This window comes from Ctenopharyngodon idella, chromosome 7, assembly GCF_019924925.1.
Source record: "Ctenopharyngodon idella isolate HZGC_01 chromosome 7, HZGC01, whole genome shotgun sequence".
NCBI classification, from domain to species: Eukaryota; Metazoa; Chordata; class Actinopteri; order Cypriniformes; family Xenocyprididae; genus Ctenopharyngodon; species Ctenopharyngodon idella.
The window spans coordinates 44392122-44416033 of NC_067226.1; the positions used below are offsets into that span (position 1 = coordinate 44392122).

At 37.6% G+C, this 23912-nt stretch overlaps 1 protein-coding gene across 6 annotated transcripts in view; it reads right to left on the minus strand.

Annotated features, from left to right (window-relative positions):
• Nucleotides 1–23912, minus strand: part of csnk1g1 (casein kinase 1, gamma 1) — a 55921-nt gene that overhangs the window by 31237 nt on the left and 772 nt on the right. For all 6 annotated transcript variants that reach the window (XM_051899330.1, XM_051899334.1, XM_051899332.1 and 3 more), the window contains 3 exons: nt 18086–18399; nt 16062–16102; nt 14915–14984 (listed from right to left, as the gene is read on the minus strand). In XM_051899330.1, coding sequence (XP_051755290.1) covers nt 14915–14984; nt 16062–16102; nt 18086–18263 — 289 coding nt within the window. In that variant the 5' untranslated portion in view covers nt 18264–18399. The remainder of the gene's footprint in view (nt 1–14914; nt 14985–16061; nt 16103–18085; nt 18400–23912) is intronic.

Here is a 23912-nt window from a genome sequence, read left to right on the forward strand (position 1 = left end):
AATAGTGCAACCCTCCAAACAAGCACAGCAAACCTGGACTTTATTACTATTATTTTTAAATTGCAATTATTGCAATCAGACTTTCTCCTAATCGTGCAGCCTTAGTCACATCAAAAATGGGTTGGAACTGACCGACTCAAGAGCAAGATAAAAGTGCATATAAAATGCTGATTAATTTTAACTGCAATCAGCATATTGTGTTTTCATATTGTATAATTATTGATCAATATCGCAAGCGCCACTCAAAAAAAGTGTACAGTTAACAGTACAATAAACAGTATAGATCTAAATCCCTCAGTAGGAGTTATAGATATGATATCTATATATGATATAGATATCGCTTTGGTGGCAATTCAGCCCTGAAATTTTTTATATATTGCATAACAATGTAGTAAAGTTTATTAGATAATATAATGACATCAATACTTTTAAAATGAAAGGGACTTTCAGTTGATTTTGAGCTTCTGAGCTTGAGCATTCGAGTTAGGGTGTACTCACACTAGGCACGGTTGCCTTGAACCAAGCCCGAGCGCGATTGTCCCCCCCTCCCCACTCCCCCGCTGGCCTGCACTCACACTGCACTTAACGTTCCGGGACGGAGCACGCTTACGCTTACGTGCTCGGGCACGGCTCAGAGGTGTGACTACACCCTTAGAAATGCTAAAATAAAGCAAGAAATTAGTCTTAAAGGATTAGTTCACTTCAAAATCAAAATTACCCCAAGATTTTCTCACCCTCAAGCCATCCTAGGTGTATATGACTTTCTGCTTTCTGATGAACACAATCTGAGTTATATTAATAAATATCCTGATGCGTCCAAGCCTTATAATGGCACTGAATGGGACCAAGGAGTATGAAGCTCAAGAAAGTGCATCCATCCATCTTAAATGTACCCCACACGGCTCTGGAGGGTTAATAAAGGCCTTCTGAAGCAAAGAAAAATATGCATATTTAACAAGTTATAAAGTAAAATATATAGCTGTCGCCAGACCACCTTCTATATTCAGCTTACGAAGAAAGTGTAATGACTCTCATAGTTCAAAGTGCTTACACTACGTCCTACACCTCCGTATTCAACTTACGACATCAGTTACGCATTTTCTGTAAGTTGAATATGGAAGGCGGTCTGGCGGAAGCTAGATATTTTACTTTATAACTTGTTAAATATGGACATTTTTCTTACACAAACCCATCGCTTCGCTTTAGAAGGCCTTTATTATCCCCCCAGAGCTGTGTGGGGTATGTTTAAGATGGATGGATGCACTTTCTTGAGCTTCAAACTCATTGCCCCTGTTCAATGCCATTATAAAGTTTGGATGCATCAGGATATTTATTAATATAACTCAGATTGTGTTCATCAGAAAGAAGAAAGTCATATACACCTAGGATGGCTTGAGGGTGAGTAAATCTTGGGCTAATTTTCATTTTAAAGTGAACTAATCCTTTAAAAAGACTCAAAAGATAAGTAAGACTAGAAAAGTGTATTACAGCATAAATATGACTGCATAAAGTCCTGTGTGAAAACAGAGTAAAATAATGTGTATTCTTACACATGGAAAACTGTGACAGTGTGACCACATATCAGTTGAATTCTACATTGAGGCAAGTTTCAATGCTGTAAACAACCAACAGTCACACAGTGTTTACAATAGACAAAACTAATTTGGTTTCATTAAAATCAACAAAACTGTCTATGCTGGAAAGGCCTGCCTGAGGTAATTTAAAAAGTAGGCTATCATTTCAGCTATTTTTTATTATTTCAGTGTTTCCCACACATAGACTTTACTTGGGCGGGCCGCCCAGGTATATTAACGGCCGCCCAAGTATATTTGGAGATGCATTTATGCTTTTATAAATTTTTATCCTCTTATATTTTTGTATCCGCACAAGACAATGAAACCATCCGCGATCACTTAACTAGTGGAAAATCTCCCCTCGCCGTGCGTTTCATACCTGGTCCTTCTGTGCGTCAGAACTGTTTACTCCCGCTAACATTCCCGCGTGCGCTGCAGAGACGCAATGGATATTTCATAAAGAGCGCTGCAGGTTGCAAAGTCACAAGGCGGCGCTGTTGCGCGTTCTACAGGCTCGCGCAACAGCGCTTCAGACTGCTTCAAAGGGATTCTCAATCAATGAAAAGCGCAGATTTATGCCAAACGATTGCTAATGAACTCAAGTTGATGAATTATGACAAATGTCTACTTTATGGCCTTTATATAATATGTTTTAGACGGTTGTAAAGAATCTGAAAGATCAGCCCGTAATTGTGTAGACATTTCAAAATAAGAGTCCCGGTGTATTTCGGGCTTGTTTATAATTAAAAGTCACACGCTAAGTTTTTTTTAATCTTCTGGGCATTATAGGTATTTTGGTTACACAATAAATTGTATTTAATTTGATTTCCATTTAAGGAAGAACATAGGAAAAGGATAACCATTTAAATGCTGTAATTTTTCATAATTTACAATGCATAATATTAGTATGTAATTAAATGTAATAGTACGCCATGTAATTAAAATTAATTTCAATAAATAAAAATACTGTTTAAAAAAAAAAAAAAAAAAACACATTATTTGTTGTTTGTCACATGTAGTAGACCATTTTTGTGCCGTGGGTATAGGCTACCACCGCAAGTATATTTCAAACCTGTGGGAAGCACTGTATTTATATTTTCTAAATCACACTGCAGATATACCACAGTACAGCATAATCACTGCTGGCTGTCAGCTGACACTGGTTACACACAGTATATACCGTCATACCGGCCAGCCCTGACATTCAGCAAATCTATAAGAGCATTACAAATGGGTTTGAATATTAAGGCTTGTGTCTGTGTAATCATAACACGCTAATCGGAACAGATGGGATGGACCGTGATCTCTGGACTAGTGATGTCACTTCTCTCCTCATTGATAAGAGCTGCATGCCGAGGCATGAGGAACGAGATAGAGAGATAGAGAGAGTGCACTGATCACACCATCACTTTGGAGTGGCGCAGCAGAAGATGAGTAATCATCACTAACACCCTCGTCACCAACTGTGCGCCCGGACTTGCATTAGAGAGTATTCCATTTACCTTTACGGGAAAGAAATGTTTTCTGAGAGCCCTGATAGAACGCTACATTTAATGTCTATTGTTCAGTCTGATGTTTCACTATTGCTCATTTATCATCACAGATCCACTGAAAGGTCATTTAATCTGGCTGAATGTAGGACTGCTCAGCATCCTGTGTGACGTGTCCTCTGAACGGATAAGCATCTGCTGGCAGGGCCGTGACATCACTGCATGATATCGAGTTGAGCGATGCTGTTGAAAGCCGACCTCTCAGAGAATCATGTCTGGGCATGTCCGTCTCCGTCCTTCAGGAGAACAGCCTCCTGCTCAGCCACAGACAGACTAATGTTGTGATGTCCAACTCATTTCTGTTCTTTTAGTATATTCATATGAAATTTTTACATTGACGCAACCTTTTAGTTAACAATAACAAGACAAGTATTGGGCTTGAATGGTCAAATACACACAGTTGTGTCAAAATGCCCATCTTTGCTTGTATTCTTGTAAACAGTTGTTTGTCTTAAAGGCCCACTGAAGTGCCTTGAAACGCGCAGCAATATTCAATGTGTTGCCGTAATTTCCACTGAAACAGGAAGACAGCGCGGGACATTTCGGACAGCTCTTCCCCTTTTTTTAAATTAGCCAATAGCGTTGTGTTTATTTCACAGCTCGGCCAGAGAGTTTGGTAAAGCCGCAGTTTTCTCTTAATCTCAATTTTTGCTGCGTCCCAATTCGCTTACTTCTACTACACCCTAACAAAAAGTACATACTTTTGAGTGTGTAGCAAAAGAGTAGACAAGCTTTGGGACATACTATCACGTCATACAATTGCGTCTTTGCTCTCTGTCGCATCCTGTCACCGTAAACTGGCCTGTCAATCATCTTACATCCACCACATTTCATTTAGTTAATTTCCTACTGTATTGGAGAGAAACGCAGTAGCACGTTGATCTGCAGTCGCGGGTCTTTCATGTGGAGAACTCTCCTCATATGCATAATGATGCATTTAAAAGTTAATGGCCAACTGGATCTTTATAAAAGTCCACATTGGTATTGCAGATGAAATATAACACGGATAACATTAAATAAATACTTTCTATCAGGTTAAACTGATTATTAGTCACTCAAACCTCTCACCGTCGGTCGCGCATATCCGCCATGTTTTGTAGTTTAACACTTTTTACTCGTGTTTGTAGTTCTGAACTGAATCCTCATCCAAAGCGCAATGTGTTGTGGGCAATATTAGCCTTTATAGTGTGCACAGATCCACACTTCGAAAATCTACCGGAAATAGTAGACCATCCTGGGACTTCTGGCATACTCTTTTCAACATACTATGCTTTGGGACACACTTATTTTAATCTCACATACTATTTAGGATGGATAGCATGGACATTTGGACGCAGGGATACTCCTCATAATCTCCTCCATATCGGAGTGCAGAGTGATGTCACCAAAATTGTTGACCCATATTGGCGGAAGTTTATTGTACTGTAAGTTTGAATGTTTATATCTTCTAAATGTGAATTTTGTCATTGTTTTGGAGCACATTAGCTTGTAGATAAAAGTAAGGCAAACATATTCATACTAAAAGCCAAAAAGCTTCAATTTTAATTTCATGGTGACTTTAAGTGAACGTAAACGGTTGAGAAAGTAAATGTGGAACAGTAGATTAGATCCATGCGTTTGGTCTTAAAGTGACAGCAGCCTAATAAGCCTGCTGCCGTCTGTGTCAATGCTGATCAAACAACAAAAGAGAGAAAAATCACTCACTGCTCTTGACTGAATAACTTTCGTAACTTTAATAAGAATAAATGTATATGTAAATGTAGACAGTGAAGACTATGCGGTGTTTTTTTTTAAATTTCATTACTTTATACAATTTATGCATTTCTAGTGCTTGAAGTTTTTCAGGTAGGTCTATTTAATGTGTTTGTTATATTGTATACTTTGTCCTATTGCAAGAAATGCACTAATTAGTTTCTTTGTTCTTTATCACTGACTGTTTACTTGTCTTCAGTAAGCTTGAGAGTTGAGTCAGTTGTCAGATTTTTATCATTAAAACTCTCTTGTGTGTAGGACTAATTTCTTATGCATTTCATCCCAGGCCTCCGTTGCTAATTCCAAAATGTCATTTTAGAGCTAGTAACAGAGGCTTGAGCCACTGCAGACTTATGCTGTTATATGAGAGAGATGCAAACTCTTGCAGTTATTAGTAGAGAGAGTGGGAAAAAGAGTGTGCTTTCAATAGATAAACGTAGTTAGTGGGGAAACATGGAAATAGTTTGTAATTTTTATCATATAGTTTGTTATATCTATCTGAATGGTCAATGTATTTGTGGGATCTTTTGTAGGCTTTAAGGACAGTGGAAATAACTGAAATCATTTGCTGATTGATATGAGTGATATGGAACTTTATTGTGGTCAAGACCCGCCTGGAACTACTTTAGCTGTTCCTTTAATCGGAAAATACTGGTTAGCCAACCGTGCTGAGAATTCCGGGCCGAGAACGGTTTGTAATCGTGCCGTGCCATGCCGTACCACACTCAAGTGGAACCATTCCCTGCCGCTCTTACACCGTGTCCTAACCAGACGCAATGCCGCGACACGCGATAACACGAGATGATTCTATTTTAGAAACAGTTTCTATTTTTCTTTGCAGCAGGAACACCACCACAAAGTATGGCAATGATAATCTCAAGTACTGTTTATGCGCTTTATTTATTGTTAAAAGCATCTAATGTCCGTTTAAATATCATTTTGTGTTCTCAGCTTTGTAGCCGTTCTGAAAGTAACCATGGATAATTCACCTCAGATCGTGAAAATAAATAAATGTGCACAAGAATGTTCAAACTGTCAACTCATTGTGAACAAACAAGTGTATTATATGACAAATATTGTTTCAGTCACTCAGGATGTACTTTAAAGGGTTAGTTCACCCAAAAATGAAAATAATGTCATTTATTACTCACCCTCATGCTGTTCCACACCCATAAGACCTTCGTTCATCTTCGGAAGACAAATTAAGATATTTTTGTTGAAATCCTCTCAGTAAGGCCTGCATAGCCAGCAATGACATTACCTCTCTCAAGATCCATTAATGTACTAAAAACATATTTAAATCAGTTCATGTGAGTACAGTGGTTCAATATTAATATTATAAAGCGACGAGAATATTTTTGGTGCGCCAAAAAAAACAAACAAAATAACAACTTATATAGTGATGGCCGATTTTCAAAACACTGCTTCATGAAGCTCCGGAGCGTTATGAATCAGCGTGTTGAATCATGATTCGGATCGCGTGTCAAACCACCAAACTGCTGAAATCACGTGACTTTGGCGCTCCGAACCACTGATTCGACACGCTGATTCATAACGCTCCGAAGCTTCATGAACTGAACTGATTTAAATATGTTTTTAGTACATTAATGGATCTTGAGAGAGGAAATGTCATTGCTGGCTATGTAGGCCTCACTGAGCCATCAGATTTCAACAAAAATATCTTAATTTACGTTCTGAAGATTAACGAAGGTCTTACGGGTGTGGAACGGCATGAGGGTGAGTAATAAATTACATTATTTTAATTTTTGGGTGAACTAACCCTTTAAAAATGTTTAAATTGTGTAATATTTATGAATTTAATTATGCACTCATCCATTTCCTTGTGACTGCCGTGCGCTTCCCAAGAGAGCCGCCCTCACGCTCTTCTGATTGGCTGTGGTTTTTGACTGATTGATTTAGTCGCATCTCGTAGTCGCGTCTAGTGCGGACAGACAAACTGCTTGTCGTTCGAATCTTATCGCATTGCGTTTGGTTAGGACATGGTATTAAAACCATTCGGTCCGACCGTGGAAAAGCGGCTTTAGAATGTTCGTCAACCAATCAGAATCAAGCATTTAACAGCCCAGAAATATAAATGTAAAGAATTAACTCAAAAGAATATTTGGTTCTTAAATTAAACATCACTAAATCTAAAGGTAAACAAAGCAAAGGTTTTAAGGATTATGACTGACAAGGAATGAACCGCATCTCATTTATCTGGTACAACGTGCTCCTGGAAGACAACATAACATCATGTAAACAGACATACCTGGGTTTAAGCTCAAAGCAAGATCTGAATCTCTAGGGAAAATATCAAGGCAACTGACAAAGCCTGTTATGTAAATAGATTTCATTATTGCATATACAGGGCTGTGTTTGTGCATTATGAGGATTCCTAACAACAGAAAAACCACTACAGCGAAGAACAAATAGAGACTGAATCAGTCTGCCGTAAATAATGCACTAACATTATCTCGTAACCCGCCATCATGAAACAAACGTTAAATCCAGACTAAATCGTGCTGTGCTGGAGGAAGGTGAGAATCACAAAGAGGAGGCCGAGACTCTCCCCCCTCCATCACCCCATCCCCCCCATCCATAAAGCATGAGCTGATAGCTCAGCAGGTGGGCCCAGCGGAGGCAGACACATACAGCACCTCCTCCATGGAGGCTACGCCTGTGAGATGCTCTTTATACTATGGCAGGGGGGAAAATCTGATTCACCGGGACATCATGATGCTATTTCAAATCGATCTGCATTAAAGCAGAAAAATGCATCATTTTAATGATTTTCAATCATTACTGAAAGCATAACAGGATCATACAATCACAGATAAATGGCAATCAGCCACATCAAATTCAGGTTTCACACACCTTGAGTAATAAATGCATGACTTTGCAGTTGTTCATGGATAAATGGATTACTGGATAAGGACTGTTAAATTATTTTATAGAGTCACAAAAAGATTTTTCTTCCTTTGGCACCAGGTTAATGTTAAAAAATACATACATTTAGCGACTATGTCAGACAGAAAGAAATGTATAAGTTTCAATAAATATTTAAGTTTTTTAATTTTCAACACACACACACACACACACACACACACACACACACACACACACACACACACACACACACACACACAAAGCCATACAGCTATAATGACAGCTTTAAACTCAAATGCACTTTGAGCTGAGCATAACAAAATATTTATACTGAAATGGAAATGTCTATAAATAGGATTTTATTCATTTCTATAACTTTTCTAGGCAAAAGTTCAATACTATATTTTTTAAATGTGTTCTCACTGATGGAGGTTCAGCATTCATAGCATGAAGACTGGAATAATCGATAATGAAACTTGTCGACTACTTTCATTATTGATTTTTATCAATTAGTCATTGCAGTTCTTTCTCATTATTTGATATGGGGCAAAGGTCAAAACACTGGCACTCCTGTCACACTGGGAATTACTTTATTACTGTAATAATTTTGTAATAAAACAACAAACACAAAAAAAGGTTTACAAAAGGCATACACCCAGTTTCAAGTGTCCTGGAATATGAAGAATCTCTCCCAGTAGCCATGATGGGCAGAAATAAGGGGACTGACAGTATGTAAGAGCTTGCAGTCATGCCTGGGGGAGGGTAGACCTCTGGGGTCGGGTTGCACAGTAGAGGACGTAAGGGGAAGCACATCCTCAGGATTTCACGCTACAGTCACAATAGCATCTCCTTCACCTGACCACCCAGCATGCCTCACTTCCTTTGGTCCTTTCTTTTCGGGGTCTAGAAAACAAACATGCTCCCCAAGAAGTAGACACAATAGCCTGATTCTAGATTAAATGTGCTTGGGTGTTACGTAGTTCTCATTTAAAGTTACCATCAAAATTGATCAAATTGACAATTATTGTTTTTATGGAATATTGCAGTATTTATTTTATTTTATATATGCCCTTGTAATCTTTAACAGCAAAGCACTGACCTCGAATTGAGATGCAGATAAAATTAACTTTTATTAACAACAGAAACTTGCAAAAACCTTCGACTATTTCTGCCACAATACCATGGTTACAGTTAACGCTGCTATAACTTAATTCATGGCACAATATTTCCCCTGGTTTGAACTGATATCTATGGTTTATAACAGAATTTTACGCCGAATTTGAATGCTTCCCAATAGATCTCAGAGTGATGTTATTAATTCTGCAGTGAATTCAAACACTTTCTCACTGGATATCCCAGCGCTGTGTAGTAACAGTGTCATGTGCTCGAGATAGACCCGTGAGTGCCTGTTCTGACCTCGCGCTGCACTATCATTGCTTCAAGCTGATTAACGGTCCATGCAACGCAGCTCAAACGAGTAGCGCAGTTTCATTCCACTTTCATTGCGTTTGCCTCTTGATGTTTCTCATATGCAACAGAAATGGCAGCTCTTATCAGTTGGGCAATGTGGTGGTGGCACCAGTGCGAAGGGTAGGTAGTAAAGACATTGTTAAAATAGTCCATGTGACTACAGTGGTTCAACCTTAATCTTATGAAGCGACGAGAATCATTTTTGTGCGCCAAACAAAACAAAAATAACGACTCAGAAAGCTTTCGGATTTCATCAAAAATATCTTTTTTTTTATGTTCCGAAGATGAACAAAGGTCTTACAGGTTTGGGACAACATGTGGGTGAGTAATTAATTTTTGGGTGAACTAACCCTTTAATCAAAATAACTTCCCCTCCCTTTTGCAGGAGTAACTTGTCACAGATCAACCAATAGCAAACCACAACAGAAGTAAGGTGCAGTCATTCAGTTTGGATATGAACGCAAGTTGCTTTAAAAGCCATCTCTATAAAACAAGGTCTGCTGTTCCCAGCAGCCTCTCTGAGGGTTCAGGACTTTAGAGTTTAGGTGGGACCCTGCCGGTGTCTTGCTCAAGGAGCTGAGCAAGACACCGGTGTAGAGTTACACAAGCTCGGCTGCCAGGCAGTTTAATCATCGGACTGCTTTTCAGATGTCATACGATAACAGCGCTAAGTGAACATCCTGGAAACGCTCGTGGTCAGAGTGCCACCTTTCCTGAAGTGCTGATTCATCACTGAGACACAAACCCTGCTGGAGGACATGTACGGAGCAGCACGGCCCGCATGCTGTCCCAGATACAGCACAAGAAGAAAACTTATACACAGCAAAAAGACTCCATCCACAAGCACACACATCCCTGCATATACCAGCAGAGTGGCAGACCTATAGGCTTACACAGACGTTTACCGAGATGCTCATATAGATGCTAGCTGTGCTGTGTGCTGAATTATTGATCAGCTGCTGCCACCCTTTTCCTGTCTTTTCTGGCCTAACAAGCCACTGAACTACATACGCAACTACACATATCATTACAAACTACTCCAAATGCAAGTAGGACTCAGCAATATATTTACAATGATTTTGTTGCTGATATGAAAAAACAAAAAAAACAAACATCTTGAATATCTGGTGACAGTTCTAGTAAAACATGAAAAATCTATTATCAATTACTTGCCCTCAAACCAGTATGACTGTGTAAATGACTTTTGGACACCGCTGTATGTAAGGTAGTAAGAGGTTCAAAACTTTTGATTGGGTAGTGTATTTAACATTATCAGCCCTAATTCACCCTGTTCAGTCTTAGGGCCGTGATACACCAAGCCGACGTATGTATTGCCTCAGCACTTCGTGAGGGTGAAAGTGGAGTTCACTGTAATACAGTTCTCTTCACAGACACTAATGTAATCAGTTGTAATGGCTGACAAATGAGGCTTTTTTTTCAGTTCAGTTGACTGTGAGAAGCATTTGCCTTGATACTAAATTTGCAGTCTCCACATTTTTTAATCATGTCACTGCATAATTAAATTTCCTTTAGCAGATTAAAAAGATCTGCAATTTCAAAATTCTAGCCAACATTAGAATAATATCCAATCAGTGATTAGCATTTAGCATGACAACATTTTACCACTACCGGTCAAAAGTTTTTCCTTACATAATATATGTGTGTACTGTGTATATTTATTATGTATATATAAAAACACACATATTATGAATGAATATGTGTGAACGCGATCATCTCTTCCTTTTCACTACTACAGAATGAACATGAAGGTATGTTGAAAGATACAGTACAACTTAGTGTTTCAACCGCAGAAAGATGTCAGTAAAACAATTTGTAAACAATGTCACGTAGTAGGCTATTACATTTACCTCAGAAAAGCCATTCAGTGTCCATAGCTTGTTAGTTCGCTAGAGAAATGAACTGTTTCGCTAAATAAATGCACTATATTAGCCTATATATTAATTATATTTTACTTAACCTGTTAGTTAATGTAAGGCCTAAACAAATCCGTCATGAAAACAAGTTATGACAGCCACTGTGTTAATGATTATATTCCAACAATGAATTGGAGAAACAAATTAATGCAAAAACTGCCTTATGTGTAATTTACATGCTTACAATACATATATTTTTGTATTATTATTTGAGTGTTGATGATTATGTCTAAAAATAAACAGCAACTGAATTTAATTATTTGGGCTCTGTTATTAATTGTAATCTTTAATATGGCTCCCTAATATTTTACAGCATTGGCAATGATAGATTTTTTTCTCCTTAAGAAAATTTTAATTATAATTGAATAAATTTAAAGACAGAGATACAGTTGGTACAGTAAAACATTGTTTAATAAAAAAAAAAAAAAGAGAAAAAATAGTTTTGTTTTCTCACCCTGCTGTACCGAACCGTTAGTTTATCATTTGCATGTGTTTTAGGTCCTGTCAGTTTAAACATTTAAATGATTTTAAACCATTTGAGTGCAAGAAGACACAAAAGAGAACTAAATTCGAAACTCTTGCATTGTTTTCTGTGCGAACACACAGAGCTATATATATATATATATATATATATAAATTAATATTGAGCAAGGATGCACTAAACTGATCAAAAGTGAAAGCAAAATCATTTATAATGTTACAAAATATTTCTATTTCAACTCAAATGAATTAAATTACATTTTAATTAAATTTTCTATACATCAAAAATCCTGAAAAACAAGGTATTTTTTGGAAAAATAAATAAAATCAATCAATTAATTAATTAATTAAATTGAGAATCCAGTATTTGAGGACAATATGCAGCATGGCCCAAAATATGCATTTTAAAAAGCTCTGGAAGATATCAAAGAAAAAGTGCTTGCTAACATGACCCCAGAGAAATGATTGACACGCAAATCTACGCAGCACTTAATTCTGAATTCCCCCTTCAGATGATCTAGCTATTAAATGCAAACAAAAGAAAGTGGGTATACATGACAAGGCACCTTCTTGCTGATGCAGCTGCTGCTGAGGATACATATCATGCTAATAAACAGAGTATAAAGATGACTGAGGAATGACAGTGTGCGAATCTTAAGAGAGTCCAAGGCCACACCTCCTGGCCTGTCATCATCCAGACACTGAACAGAGAATTTGCATTGTCACCAGGGCAACACCGTCATCACGCTGTTCTGTGATGCCTGAGCCGCCACTTCCTGAATCAAAGTGCAGGGCGACATGATCAAACCCAGCAGCTACTGAACGTACAGACAAATGTTTTACTACTAGTCTTGCCTCGATGCGGTATCTTGATTAAAAACAAAAAAAGCTAAAAGACAGTGAGTAGTACCATTGCCGAAGCAAAACCAAACTAACAAAACCACCGAGCGATCTCTGAACTATAGCAGAGCAGTGCCACAACACAGTCTAGATTTAAACAAAGGTTGACATAGCATATTTTATCATACAGATGCAAAGAGAATCATTAGTCCTTGCATATTAACAGCATGAAAACATCAAATTTAGAGGTCAACAACAATATGAAATTGTTAAAACAGAACAATACTTCTACACTGGACAAGCACTTGTACAAACACACTGTACTGCCCAATGGCAACAGCTATGTTTCCATTTCAAGGTCCAGTGTGTAATATTTAGGAGGATCTATTGACAGAAAAGCAAAAGGTGCAATATGTAAGATTTTTGCAGTAAAATATCCAAAAACCACTATGCTAGTGTTATATATTTTGTTCACATGAGTACTTACAATATCCCAAATGTTTCCAACTATTTGTAAATTGCAATTTTAACCAAGGCTCCGGGACATGCGAGGAGTCGCCTGTCAATTGCATCATACCCGCGTTACCCTCGGTTTCCGGTTTTATTTTGTAAAAACCATGGAAACACCAAAGACGCTTTAATATAACACGTTTTTAATAGACAAGGGAACAACTGTTTGGTTACGTTTATAGACAGAAAACTAATTGTTGTTATATAGCTCAACACATTTAGTCTTTTTGTTTAAATCTAATTTTCTTGATTTTTTTTTGCGAATACCATGCTTTACCATGCCTCAGAGAAAAACACTATTTTGTCAATTAGCTAACATAGCATAATCAGATGCAGCTTTATTTTTAGTAACAGTAATACAGAATTTTCTCCATCATACAATACGTTTTAAAATTAATTGCATGCCATTTATCAACACAAGCCATCCAGCATTTAATATGATATTCTAAAATCGATCTAGCTTACTGCAGTGTGTCTCAAACAAGTGTCTCACAGCAGCTGCTGAGCGAATGCACAGAGTAACGTTATAACATAATTTTCAACACTCTCGGTGCCGGCAACTGTGGCATAATAAAAGGTCCGCTGCTCGTGAGGCGTGTGTTGCGCAATCGCTCCAGCAGCCTCATTCAGCTCCAACAACACTCGGTCCTGCTCTGCTTCATACTACAGTAACATTAATAATCTCATCCATGAACATGATTTCTTCCCGAGTCCTATCCCGATTGTTTCCACCGGCCGTTGAGGTGAAAACCACATGTCCCAAGATTCCGCGCTCAAACTTGCCATCATCAAGCTACACCTTTGTTTTGAATAGGCCTCTAGCGACCTCTAGCGGGCAGAATTTTTACATATTGCACCTTTAACATTAGTTAAGGCCGCATTTACATTGCAGGTCTTGATGCCAAATTCCGATTTACTGTTAATCTGATTTTGTTGATGACCAGCTTACATCTTTTAAAAGTGTCCGATATCTGCATTTACGCTATAAACTTGGCGAAATAAACCAAAGGTAGACGTACTGACCCAGAAAAGCTTAGGCCAAAAAGGAAGTAAAAACGACGCAATTTGCAATGGACATAGATGAAATATCCGATCTGTCCACTTACATGGCAGACGCATACATTCATATGAGATTTATTTCCACATATGAATGAGGCGTGTCTGTGTTTTGGAAAATTGATTGCCATCTCCAGACTCCAGACATGGATGGAAACTCAACTAAAGTTAAATCACCAAAAGATTAGTCAGCATATCTTATCCATTTGTGCCTCACACCTACTTGAAAATTGTTGCGGGGAAAAAAAACAGCAGCAAAACTGAGGTATGAATAGCTTTGACATTTTATGAGAGCCGGCACTTCACTGAGACAAATTTACAAGGGAAAACAACTGACGAATTTCTTTGTCAGAGGCATTACATATATTTTAACATGATCTGATCATTGCTGACAAGTTCTCAATTCATCAGCCACTGGTAGGCAAGGCAAAACATGAATTTTGTAACAAGAATGTCGATTTTCATTTCAGTTTAATATATACGCCTAGGCTCAGTAGTAAAACTAGCCATTCTGTAAGATCAAAACTGAAGCTATGACTCAACATGTCAGATACTCCAGAGGGGAAAATCCTCAATCCAATACAAAGGAAACATCCTCAGAAAGCCTGCTCGGGAACTGCAGGCTTCAAAGCAAGGAAAATAACAGTAAATCCCTGTCACAAAGCCTGAGTGCAGTATAAACAAAGTATGCACCTGGATATGAAGATTAAGGCTAAATGTAGATGAGATACAACGAGCAAACACCGACTGAATGCGAAACTATAAAACACAGCAGATGAAAATGCCTGAAATGAATATTATTCAGGTAAACAAAAGAGTTAAACACAGGGTAGAGCAGTGATGGTGTTGATTATAACCTTACCTGCACTGCCTAATGTTTTGTAGAACCGGTACTCCAAATGAAGCTGTGGGGCCCTCGATTTCACAGGTTCCTTTAGGAGTGTCACAAAAAAAATTCAATTAAAACCCTTTTATTTGTTTACATTAAAGTTAATTCAAAATTAGGGTTGGGATTCGAAAATCAGTTGCAATTCTGGAATCAAACACTTGAGGTCAGAAAACAGAAACTTTGCTAAGTGATTTCTGTGGGTGCCTTTTAATGTGATTTTAAACAATTCAAGCGTAAGAAGATGCAAAAGAGAACTAAATTCTGCACTTGTGCGTCATTTTCTGTGCTGCACACACATCCAAAGCACGCGCACAGAAAGTCGTCTCTCATATAGTGCGTGAATACCGAATTGAGTTCTCTTTCGTGTCTTCTTGCGCTTGAACGGACAAATACACACAAATTGTGTCAAAACATCCTTGTAAACACATTTGTTTATGTCTTAAGTGAGCATGAACAGAGAAAGAAAATGCATGTTTATCAACTGGCGAGTAACAGTTTCAACGCAGATTTTTACTCGCATTTGGTGCTTTGAACCCTGGCTAACATGCTAAGGTTGTCCCGCAGATGGTGCCGCAAACTGGTGCAGCACTGTCAGAATTAGACCATGCATGAATTAAATGTATTATAAAACATAACATTTTGCATTTTAATTAGTAATTGCTTAAGGCCATTTCGAGATTTCAATCATAATACAGCAAGTAGTAAGACAGTAAATAGTACAGTACATGGTATTCAACTGCAAACAAATGTTTTGCAAAAAGACGGAATAAATATTTGAATCTAAATGTTTGATTTTTTTTTTCTACCTTACTGGAATCGAAACTGGGAATGAATCGATAATCGGAATCGCTAAAATTCAAACAACATCCAACCCTATTCACAATATACAACAAACACTCCAACCAGCAAAACACATTTATTTCCTCACATCTGAGCAACATGTTCAAGTTGTCACATCTAATATTCTTTTAGTTTCAGGTTCCTAAAATGTCTGTCTAAAATTCATTATGCTTTCTTGCTTATAACATGACTCTGAACAATCCAACCTTCAGCTTTTGATTCTGTCTGCTTCACCTGATATAAACGATTGGTAGAAAACAATAAATATAAATGTACTTACCAACTTTATTGCAACATACTCATTGGTATAGAGATTCTTTCCTACAAAAACAAAACAAACAAAGAGTGACCAACTGCAACTGAAATTAGACTTTTTAAACATGGAAGCAACAATATGGACTTTTCGGCCTATACTAATGTTTTAATGATTGGAATTCTACCTTTGTTAGATAGGAAATCTAACGGAGATTTTGACAGGAAAGTATAGGTATAGAGAGGGGGACAGGTACAGGACATGACCCAGGTCGGTTTTGAACTCTGGTCCCATTAGGACAACAGCAACAGCCAGAACAATTATGAGGTTATTGGTCGATAAACAGAAGTGGTATGTTCCCTTTTGTGTCAGTTCCAAAATCTACTAATTTTGTTGTCAATGCTATAAGTATCATTAAAAAAGGGTTTAATTCTTTTGGAAAAAAAATCCAAGACACTTCTTCCAGTCAAAAAAGTTAAAACGCCTTTATTCACATAATGGCTATCACAATAGAAACATTAAAAACGTCTGAAACACTGCACACTGATGCATTTCGGCCTTCAGCTTTCATCAGAGTGTGTCGACATGTGAGTAAAGGCGTTTTAACTTCTTTGGACTTGGATTTTTTCTAAAAGTATTTTTGAAACCCAACCTCCTTCTGGGAATACTTCACAAGGTCCTTCCAGCAAGTAGCATTCCAAGATGATTTCTTTGAAGGGTTTACTAATTGTCAGCAATTTTTGCAATTCCTTGTATTACATAATGGCCAATGCCAAACTGACTGGTCAACTACTATATATATTATGTGGGAAAAAAAAAAAAAAAAGATTCTACATGTATTAAAACATTACAGAAGAAAAGATGGATAGAACAGAATTCCCTAGCATACAAAGAGTATAACATTTGAAGTTCTATTATTATCAGCTTCCAATACCATCCTGATAAGGGCTTTTCATACTGCACTTAATCCTAGGTTATCGTCCTTCTAAACCTCACTTTTTACCCCGGGTAATTTAGAAGCGGGTTTAGCACCAGGGGTGAAACTCTACTCCGGAGTAGGGCTAGTACCACTGTTTCAGTGTTAACCCCGCATTGCGGTGCCAAATATGTGCAGTGTAAAATGATGCGGTGTTAGAATGTTACAGCTGGATGCTGAGCAACAGACAGCATGCCTCAACTGCTTGTTGTATAAACAGTTTGAGGGGAAAAATGTCAAATGGTGACAGAACACACAACAATTGGAGTGAAGAAGAGACCGTTTCATTCTTACATTTATAGTCTAAAAAGTCCATTCAGGATAAACTTGATAGTACAGTTGGCGATATATGAGGATGAACAATGCTACAGCCTTTATATAAACTTTTCGTGTGCAGCGTTCAACCAATCAGTGACACTGACATTGCAAATATAGAAATAAGATTGTTAACCCAGAGTTTCGTATCGTACAGTGTGAAACAGCAGCTTATGAATACCCAGGATTAATTGTTAACCCCGGGTAAATTACGAGCAGTGTGAAACGTGAAGCAAGATAACCCAGGATTCTGTTTACCTGGGGTTTAGTATGACCCAGGGTTAACTAGTAGTTAAGTGTGAAATGCCCAATAGAACAGAAAAAATATTGGCCAATACTGCCATGTTCATGAAATATTGTGCAGGCCGTCTTTCTTAAAAACTGAAGTGTGTAATTTTTCCCTCTGTTTGTTTGAGCCTCCCAACCCCAACCAGTTCAACTCAACCAATGGCATGATTTTGGGGCGGAGATATCTGTTTGTTCAACTAATGGATCAGGGATGTGTGTTCTAGGAATCCTCTTGGAGGATTTTGCAATTCAAATTGTTGACACTAGTGCACAAATTACACACTTAGGATTTAAGGGTGTTTCACATGACCCAAGTCAATGTTCCCCAATGGATTGGCTAATGATGGTGACCCAGGAGACTCAACAGCTCCTGAGATCCACTCCTGCTTGGCACCTTTGAGCAAAGAACTTCAACCCAGGTTGTTCTGTAGAGACTTTTGCGAACAATTAAGCCATTAATGGCTTTCCTTACCAAGCTTCAGCTCTCCAAAGTTGCCACAGCCAATCTTCTTTCCAACTCTGAAGTTTGGTCCCACCATGAGGACCCCAGAGGATGTGGAGCTGGAGGGCCGCGAGTGCCCGCTGCGCCCCTGGGCCACTTTACTGCTCCTCACCGGCCTCTCACCCTCCTTCTCTCTGGGGTGATCCATGACTGCGGCGCCGGAGGCACAGAGATCCAGACGAACCAGGCCGGAGCCCAAAGCAGACAGCTCAGGCCAAAAGAAAACTCATGGGACGACGGCTGTTGGCACCGCTGCCGCTGAACCATTCACTGCTGCCAGCACACTGAGGGGGAGAAACATGCAATCTGAGTATGTTTTGATCACCATTACACCTCTGAAACAATTAAAATGTGTAATCAGTACATTATTTCTTTAAAACATGAAATGACCACTGTATTCTTATAAGAAAAAGTTCACAAAAGCTAAAATGTTTCACTCTGAATGCCAAAATTCAACACAAATGAACTTTCAGTTCAATGTTTCCTGCACTGCTATTCACCACTGGGCTACTGTAAAGCTATAGCGCCATAGCTAAAGAAATTATATTTTACCAGTGGATATCCTGGTAAAACACCCATGAGTTTCCTTTCATCAAGGGGTGGAATAATCAGTCAGCTATAGATAATCACACCTTTCTAATCACAGCACATTTGGCCAACAGTGAGAGCACATGTATGATGCCAAATATGTATGCCAAAATTTCATCTTTTCCTAGAATAGAAATTTGCCTTTTTTGTCCCCTCAAAATCTGATTTAGATTGTGCCAATAATAATTGCAATATCTGTAATTAACTTGGCCAGTAATACTTTTACTAATTATTATTAAGGATGCACAGAAATTTCGGCTACCAAAAATTTTTGGCCGAAACAGCCATTTTCAGTTTTGCCCCGAAATTGTTTTGGAGGGCTGAAATCAGTAGGGCTGCCCCCTAATAGTCGACTAACCGTTAGTCGATGAAAAGAGGCTTAGATGACCAAAAATGGTATTAGTAATTTAGAAAAAAACTTCACAGGAAGTGGCGAAATCACACAGTCTGTGACAGACAGATTGTTAACGGCAGGAAATCCAAATATTTGCCTATAATTCATCATTCATCAACCTCAAATATGGCTTATCACTTGAAACATGTAAGTAGTTGCACTTGCAACTTCACAAGTCTGCTCGCTCTAACGTTAACCTAGATTAACTGCACTTTTATTTGGCGCATATCCAAGTGTTTGTGCGAAGAGCGCGGTTACTGCATGACATGGAGGCGCCGGTGCGATCACTTGCATTCAACTTAAAATACTCTGTCATTTTTAGTCATATAGATAAGAACAATCCAACATTCGTAACTGTAAATGGTTTTGCTTTTATTTCTGTAAACTCACAACAACAAAACGTTGTGCTTTTTGTTTCTGCCGTCTCAGTCTCAAGTGAACTTGTGCGCGTCATAAAAATGAATCAAAACTCAGCAAATTCTTGCCACACAGACATGAGAAATGTATCTAAAGAAAACTTGAAAAGTCTACTTTTAAATAAACCGATTCAAATCTAAAACAAATATTCTCAGATTATGTAATCTGTATGAAACGTGTCCACTTCTGCAGAGATGACGAGTCAGCATCATTAACTTAAAGGGTTAGTTCACCCAAAAATGAAAGTGTCATTTATTACTCACCCTCATGTCGTTCTACACCCGTAAGACCATCGTTCATCTTCAGAACGCAAATTAAGATATTATTGATGAAATCCGATGGCTCAGTGAGGCCTCTATTGAGAGCAAAGCCATTGAAACTCTCAAGGTCGATAAAGGTACTAAAAACATATTTGAAACAGTTCATGTGAGTTCAGTGGTTCTATCTTAATATTATAAAGCGATAAGAATACTTTTTGTGCGCCAAAAAAAATAAAAAAAATAACGGATTTTCAACAATATCTATATGGGCTGATTTCAAAACACTGCTTCATGAAGCTTCTGAGCTTTATGAATCGTTTGTTTCGAATTAGTGATTCGGATCTCCTATCAAACAGCTAAACTGCTGAATTCACGTGACTTTGGCGCTCCGATTCACTGATTCCATTCGTAAAGCTCTGAAGCAGTGTTTTGAAATCGGCCCATATAGATATGGTTGAAAAGTCGTTATTTTGTTTTTTTGGCACACAAAAAGTATTCTTGTCGCTTTATAATATTAATATTCATATTCACGTAGCAGCAGTGATGAGAAAATGTGCTTGAGAAACAGTTTAGAGAGGAGAAATCCATCTACATATAAATTATTGGTCACGTCTAAGTAATAAAAGTGTAGCTCATCTTCTAATAATTATATATAAATAAATCGTTTTTTACCAACGCAAATTTGTTAGAAACAATGCATCACAAATGCCAACTTGTATCTGATGCACACTTTTATTAATTTTTGTGCCAATGCACAAATGTTTGAACTTTTAATAATACATAATGTACATAAGTTGATTATGTTTATATTATAATATAATATGTAACAGTGTTGTTCAATAGAACCATACTTGCTTTTGATACTTTATTTGAAGCAATTATTATTGCCTCATTGTTAAATGTGAATTTTAAGTCATTTAAAAGGCTATTGTTTATTTAGGTCTAAAATTATTAATCGTTAAAATAACTGACTGATTACTCAATTACCAAAATAATCATTAGTGACAGCCCTAATCACTTATTCAATTATGCGTTTTGGATAAGCTATGACAGATAAATGCCAGGACACACTTCACTGTGAACAAAAAGGATGCTACGGGTGCAATATGAAAAATTTGTTTAGCTGAAATATTGAGAGTCGGCTTGTTGCTCAACTACGACTGGTTTAATTTGCCACCTGAGAACACGACACAAACAGCATACGGAGTTTATTCATTCAATTAACAAATTTTATTTTTTGATTTTGGGCTAAACTTACATGAGGGACTTTCCTACAGTGCAAATGCAGCGTTTCTTGTTAAGCAATGTATGCAGAGCACATGATGTTGTTGTTCTTTGTATAAATGTGGGCATGCAGGTCTGTTCACAGATGACAGATATGGGTCACTTGCAAACTTAAAAACATCTGAGAAATCATAAGTCACTAATAAGAGCGTGACACTGAATTAATCAGATACAATAAAAGAGCAGCTCTGGCTCCATAAATCCCAGCATAAAACATGACAAGAAAACAACAAAACCTACCTAAATGTTTAAGAAGAATACAATTATTATTATTACTTTTTTTTTATGAATAAAGCATAGGTAAAGGCCTAAACAAACAGAAGTGCTGAAGTGCTTCTAACTGACCTATATCACATACAGGTCCATTGTTCCTCATGTCAACTGAATGCATCTCGTGCATGCTAAACAATAGTGGTTGAAATTCAACAAAAGAGAAGCCCATAAGTGCGCATACGTTTTGACGTATTTCTAATGCCCACGCACGGCATCATTATTGGTGATTATCGGTGATGCAGCACTAATGCAATATGCTGTATCCATTAGAAGTCTCATCTCAAATCATTAACCTTTTGAAAAGAGATTAGCTCAGGAGGAAGCCGGGCATCAGGGAGGGATTCCTATTGTGACACAACCAGTGAGGAAATGCTTCCCTGAACCCCTGAGTAAGACTCAGGGTATATGGGTAATCGCCGAGGCTAAAATCTTTAATATCTAAATTCAAAATCAATGGTTGAGTCAGAATCAGTAAATACAGAAGACAATACATATACATATGAAATATATACATTGATTTAAGGCCCGTTCACACTCAGATTGATACTGATTAAAAAAAAAAAATGAAAAAAAAAAAATGCGTCCCAACCAACAGACGGTAACTTTCTGTTTATAAAGCCTGTTCACGATAACTAATATAACATTTTAATTGTTGTTCTAATACTATAAGAACAGAGAAGTCCACACCACAACTACAACAATGACAACACAGAGGAACAATATAGGTGGAATCACTTACAGGCCGATTTTTTGAGCTGATTAACGAACACTGACAGCCAATCAGAATCCATCCAACTTTAAAGAGCCCGAGCATTTAAACGCACAATATGTAAGATTTTTGGATTAAAATATCCAAAAACCACTAGAACAGTGTTATATATATTTTGTTGACTTGTGTACTTACATTATCCCAAATGTTTCCAAGAATGTTTAAATCCAGAGAAATAAGCAATTTTAACCAGGACACAGACTGTGTCTATGCGTTGCCTATCAATGACATCATACCAGCGTTACCCTCGATTTCTGGTTTTATTTTGTAGAAACCATGGAAACACCAAAGACGCTTTAATATATAATATGTTTTATTAGACAAGGGAACAACTGTTTGAATACATTTATAGACGGAAAACTAATTACTGTTATATAGCTCAACATGTTTAGTCTTATTGTTTGAAACTCGTTTTCATGGTTTTCCGCGAGTACCATGCTTTACCATGCCTCAGCGAACGCACAGTAACGTTATAACATCATTTTCAACACACTCAAATGTATCTAATATGATAAAATAGCGCTGCGTTACCCCACATACACTTGACCGAAAGAAGCGGAAGTGACGACTGTGGCATAATAAAAGTTCCGCTGACATCTGACATCTCTTAAGACGACATCTCCCATGATTCCACGCTCAATCTCGGCATCATCGAGCTACGCCTTTGTTTTGAATAGGTGACCTCTAGCGGTGAAAAATTACATATTGTGCCTTTAAAGCGGCAGACGATATAACTATAACTTATAATACATCGAAAATTATCGTCCTTTGGTGTGTGTGCGAATATAGTTTGTTATAGTTATCGTTCTTGATGTGAACGTGCCTTCAAAGTGGGGTGGATTCTGATTGGCTCAGTGTTTTTATTGTTCAAAAATACTTGCGTAAGTGATTTCGACAATATTGTTCCTTTGCACCGTTATCATTATTGTTGTGGTGTGGACTTCCCTTTTCTCATAGAATTATAGCAATATTAAAACTGTATAGTTATATACAAGTCCTTGGTGTGAACGCTAATATAGTTATCGATCTTTGTGTGAACAGGCCTGGATTCTGATTACCTGTCAATGTTTTATCGTTCATAAGCTGGAAGAAAAATCGTTCTGAAAGTGATATTGTTCTTCTGTGCTGTTATTGTTATAGCTGTGGTGTGAACTTCCCTATTCTCATAGAATTATAATGATCATTAAAACATTAAAGTTATGATAATCATTACCATTCTTGGTGAGCCTTTATTCAGTCATTTCTAACATAAATTAACCATAAAGATTGTTTTCTTAAATATTGAAAGTCTGCATGTCTGTAGTCAAGCTACAAACACCATCTGTTACAACCTAAATGTACACATTTAGCAAATTTCTTTGTTCTACTGAACACAAAGCAAGATATTTTGAAGAATGTTTGTAACCAAACAGTTGTGGGGCACCTTTGACTTCTAAGAAAGTGAACGGTGCCCCACAACTGTTTGGTTATCCATATTCCTTAAAATACCTTCTTTTGTGTTCAACAGAGGAAAGAAATTCATACAGGTTTGAAACAACTTGAAGGTGAGTAAATGATGACAGAATTCTCATTTTTGGTTGAACGATCCCTTAGGTACTTATATTAGGAACTGACAGCCACAAATGCATAAATTAAAAAGATGCAACGAAAGTGAATAGCAACTAAAGCTATAATTCTGTCTTTTGTGCTCGGCAGAAAAAGTAATACTGATAGAATTGTAATTTTTTGGGTGAACTAGCCCTTTAAGTTCGCATCTTGCCCCAGAGTCTCAGACCTCTTATGTGTGTGTAATGGATCATCTAATGGTCCCAC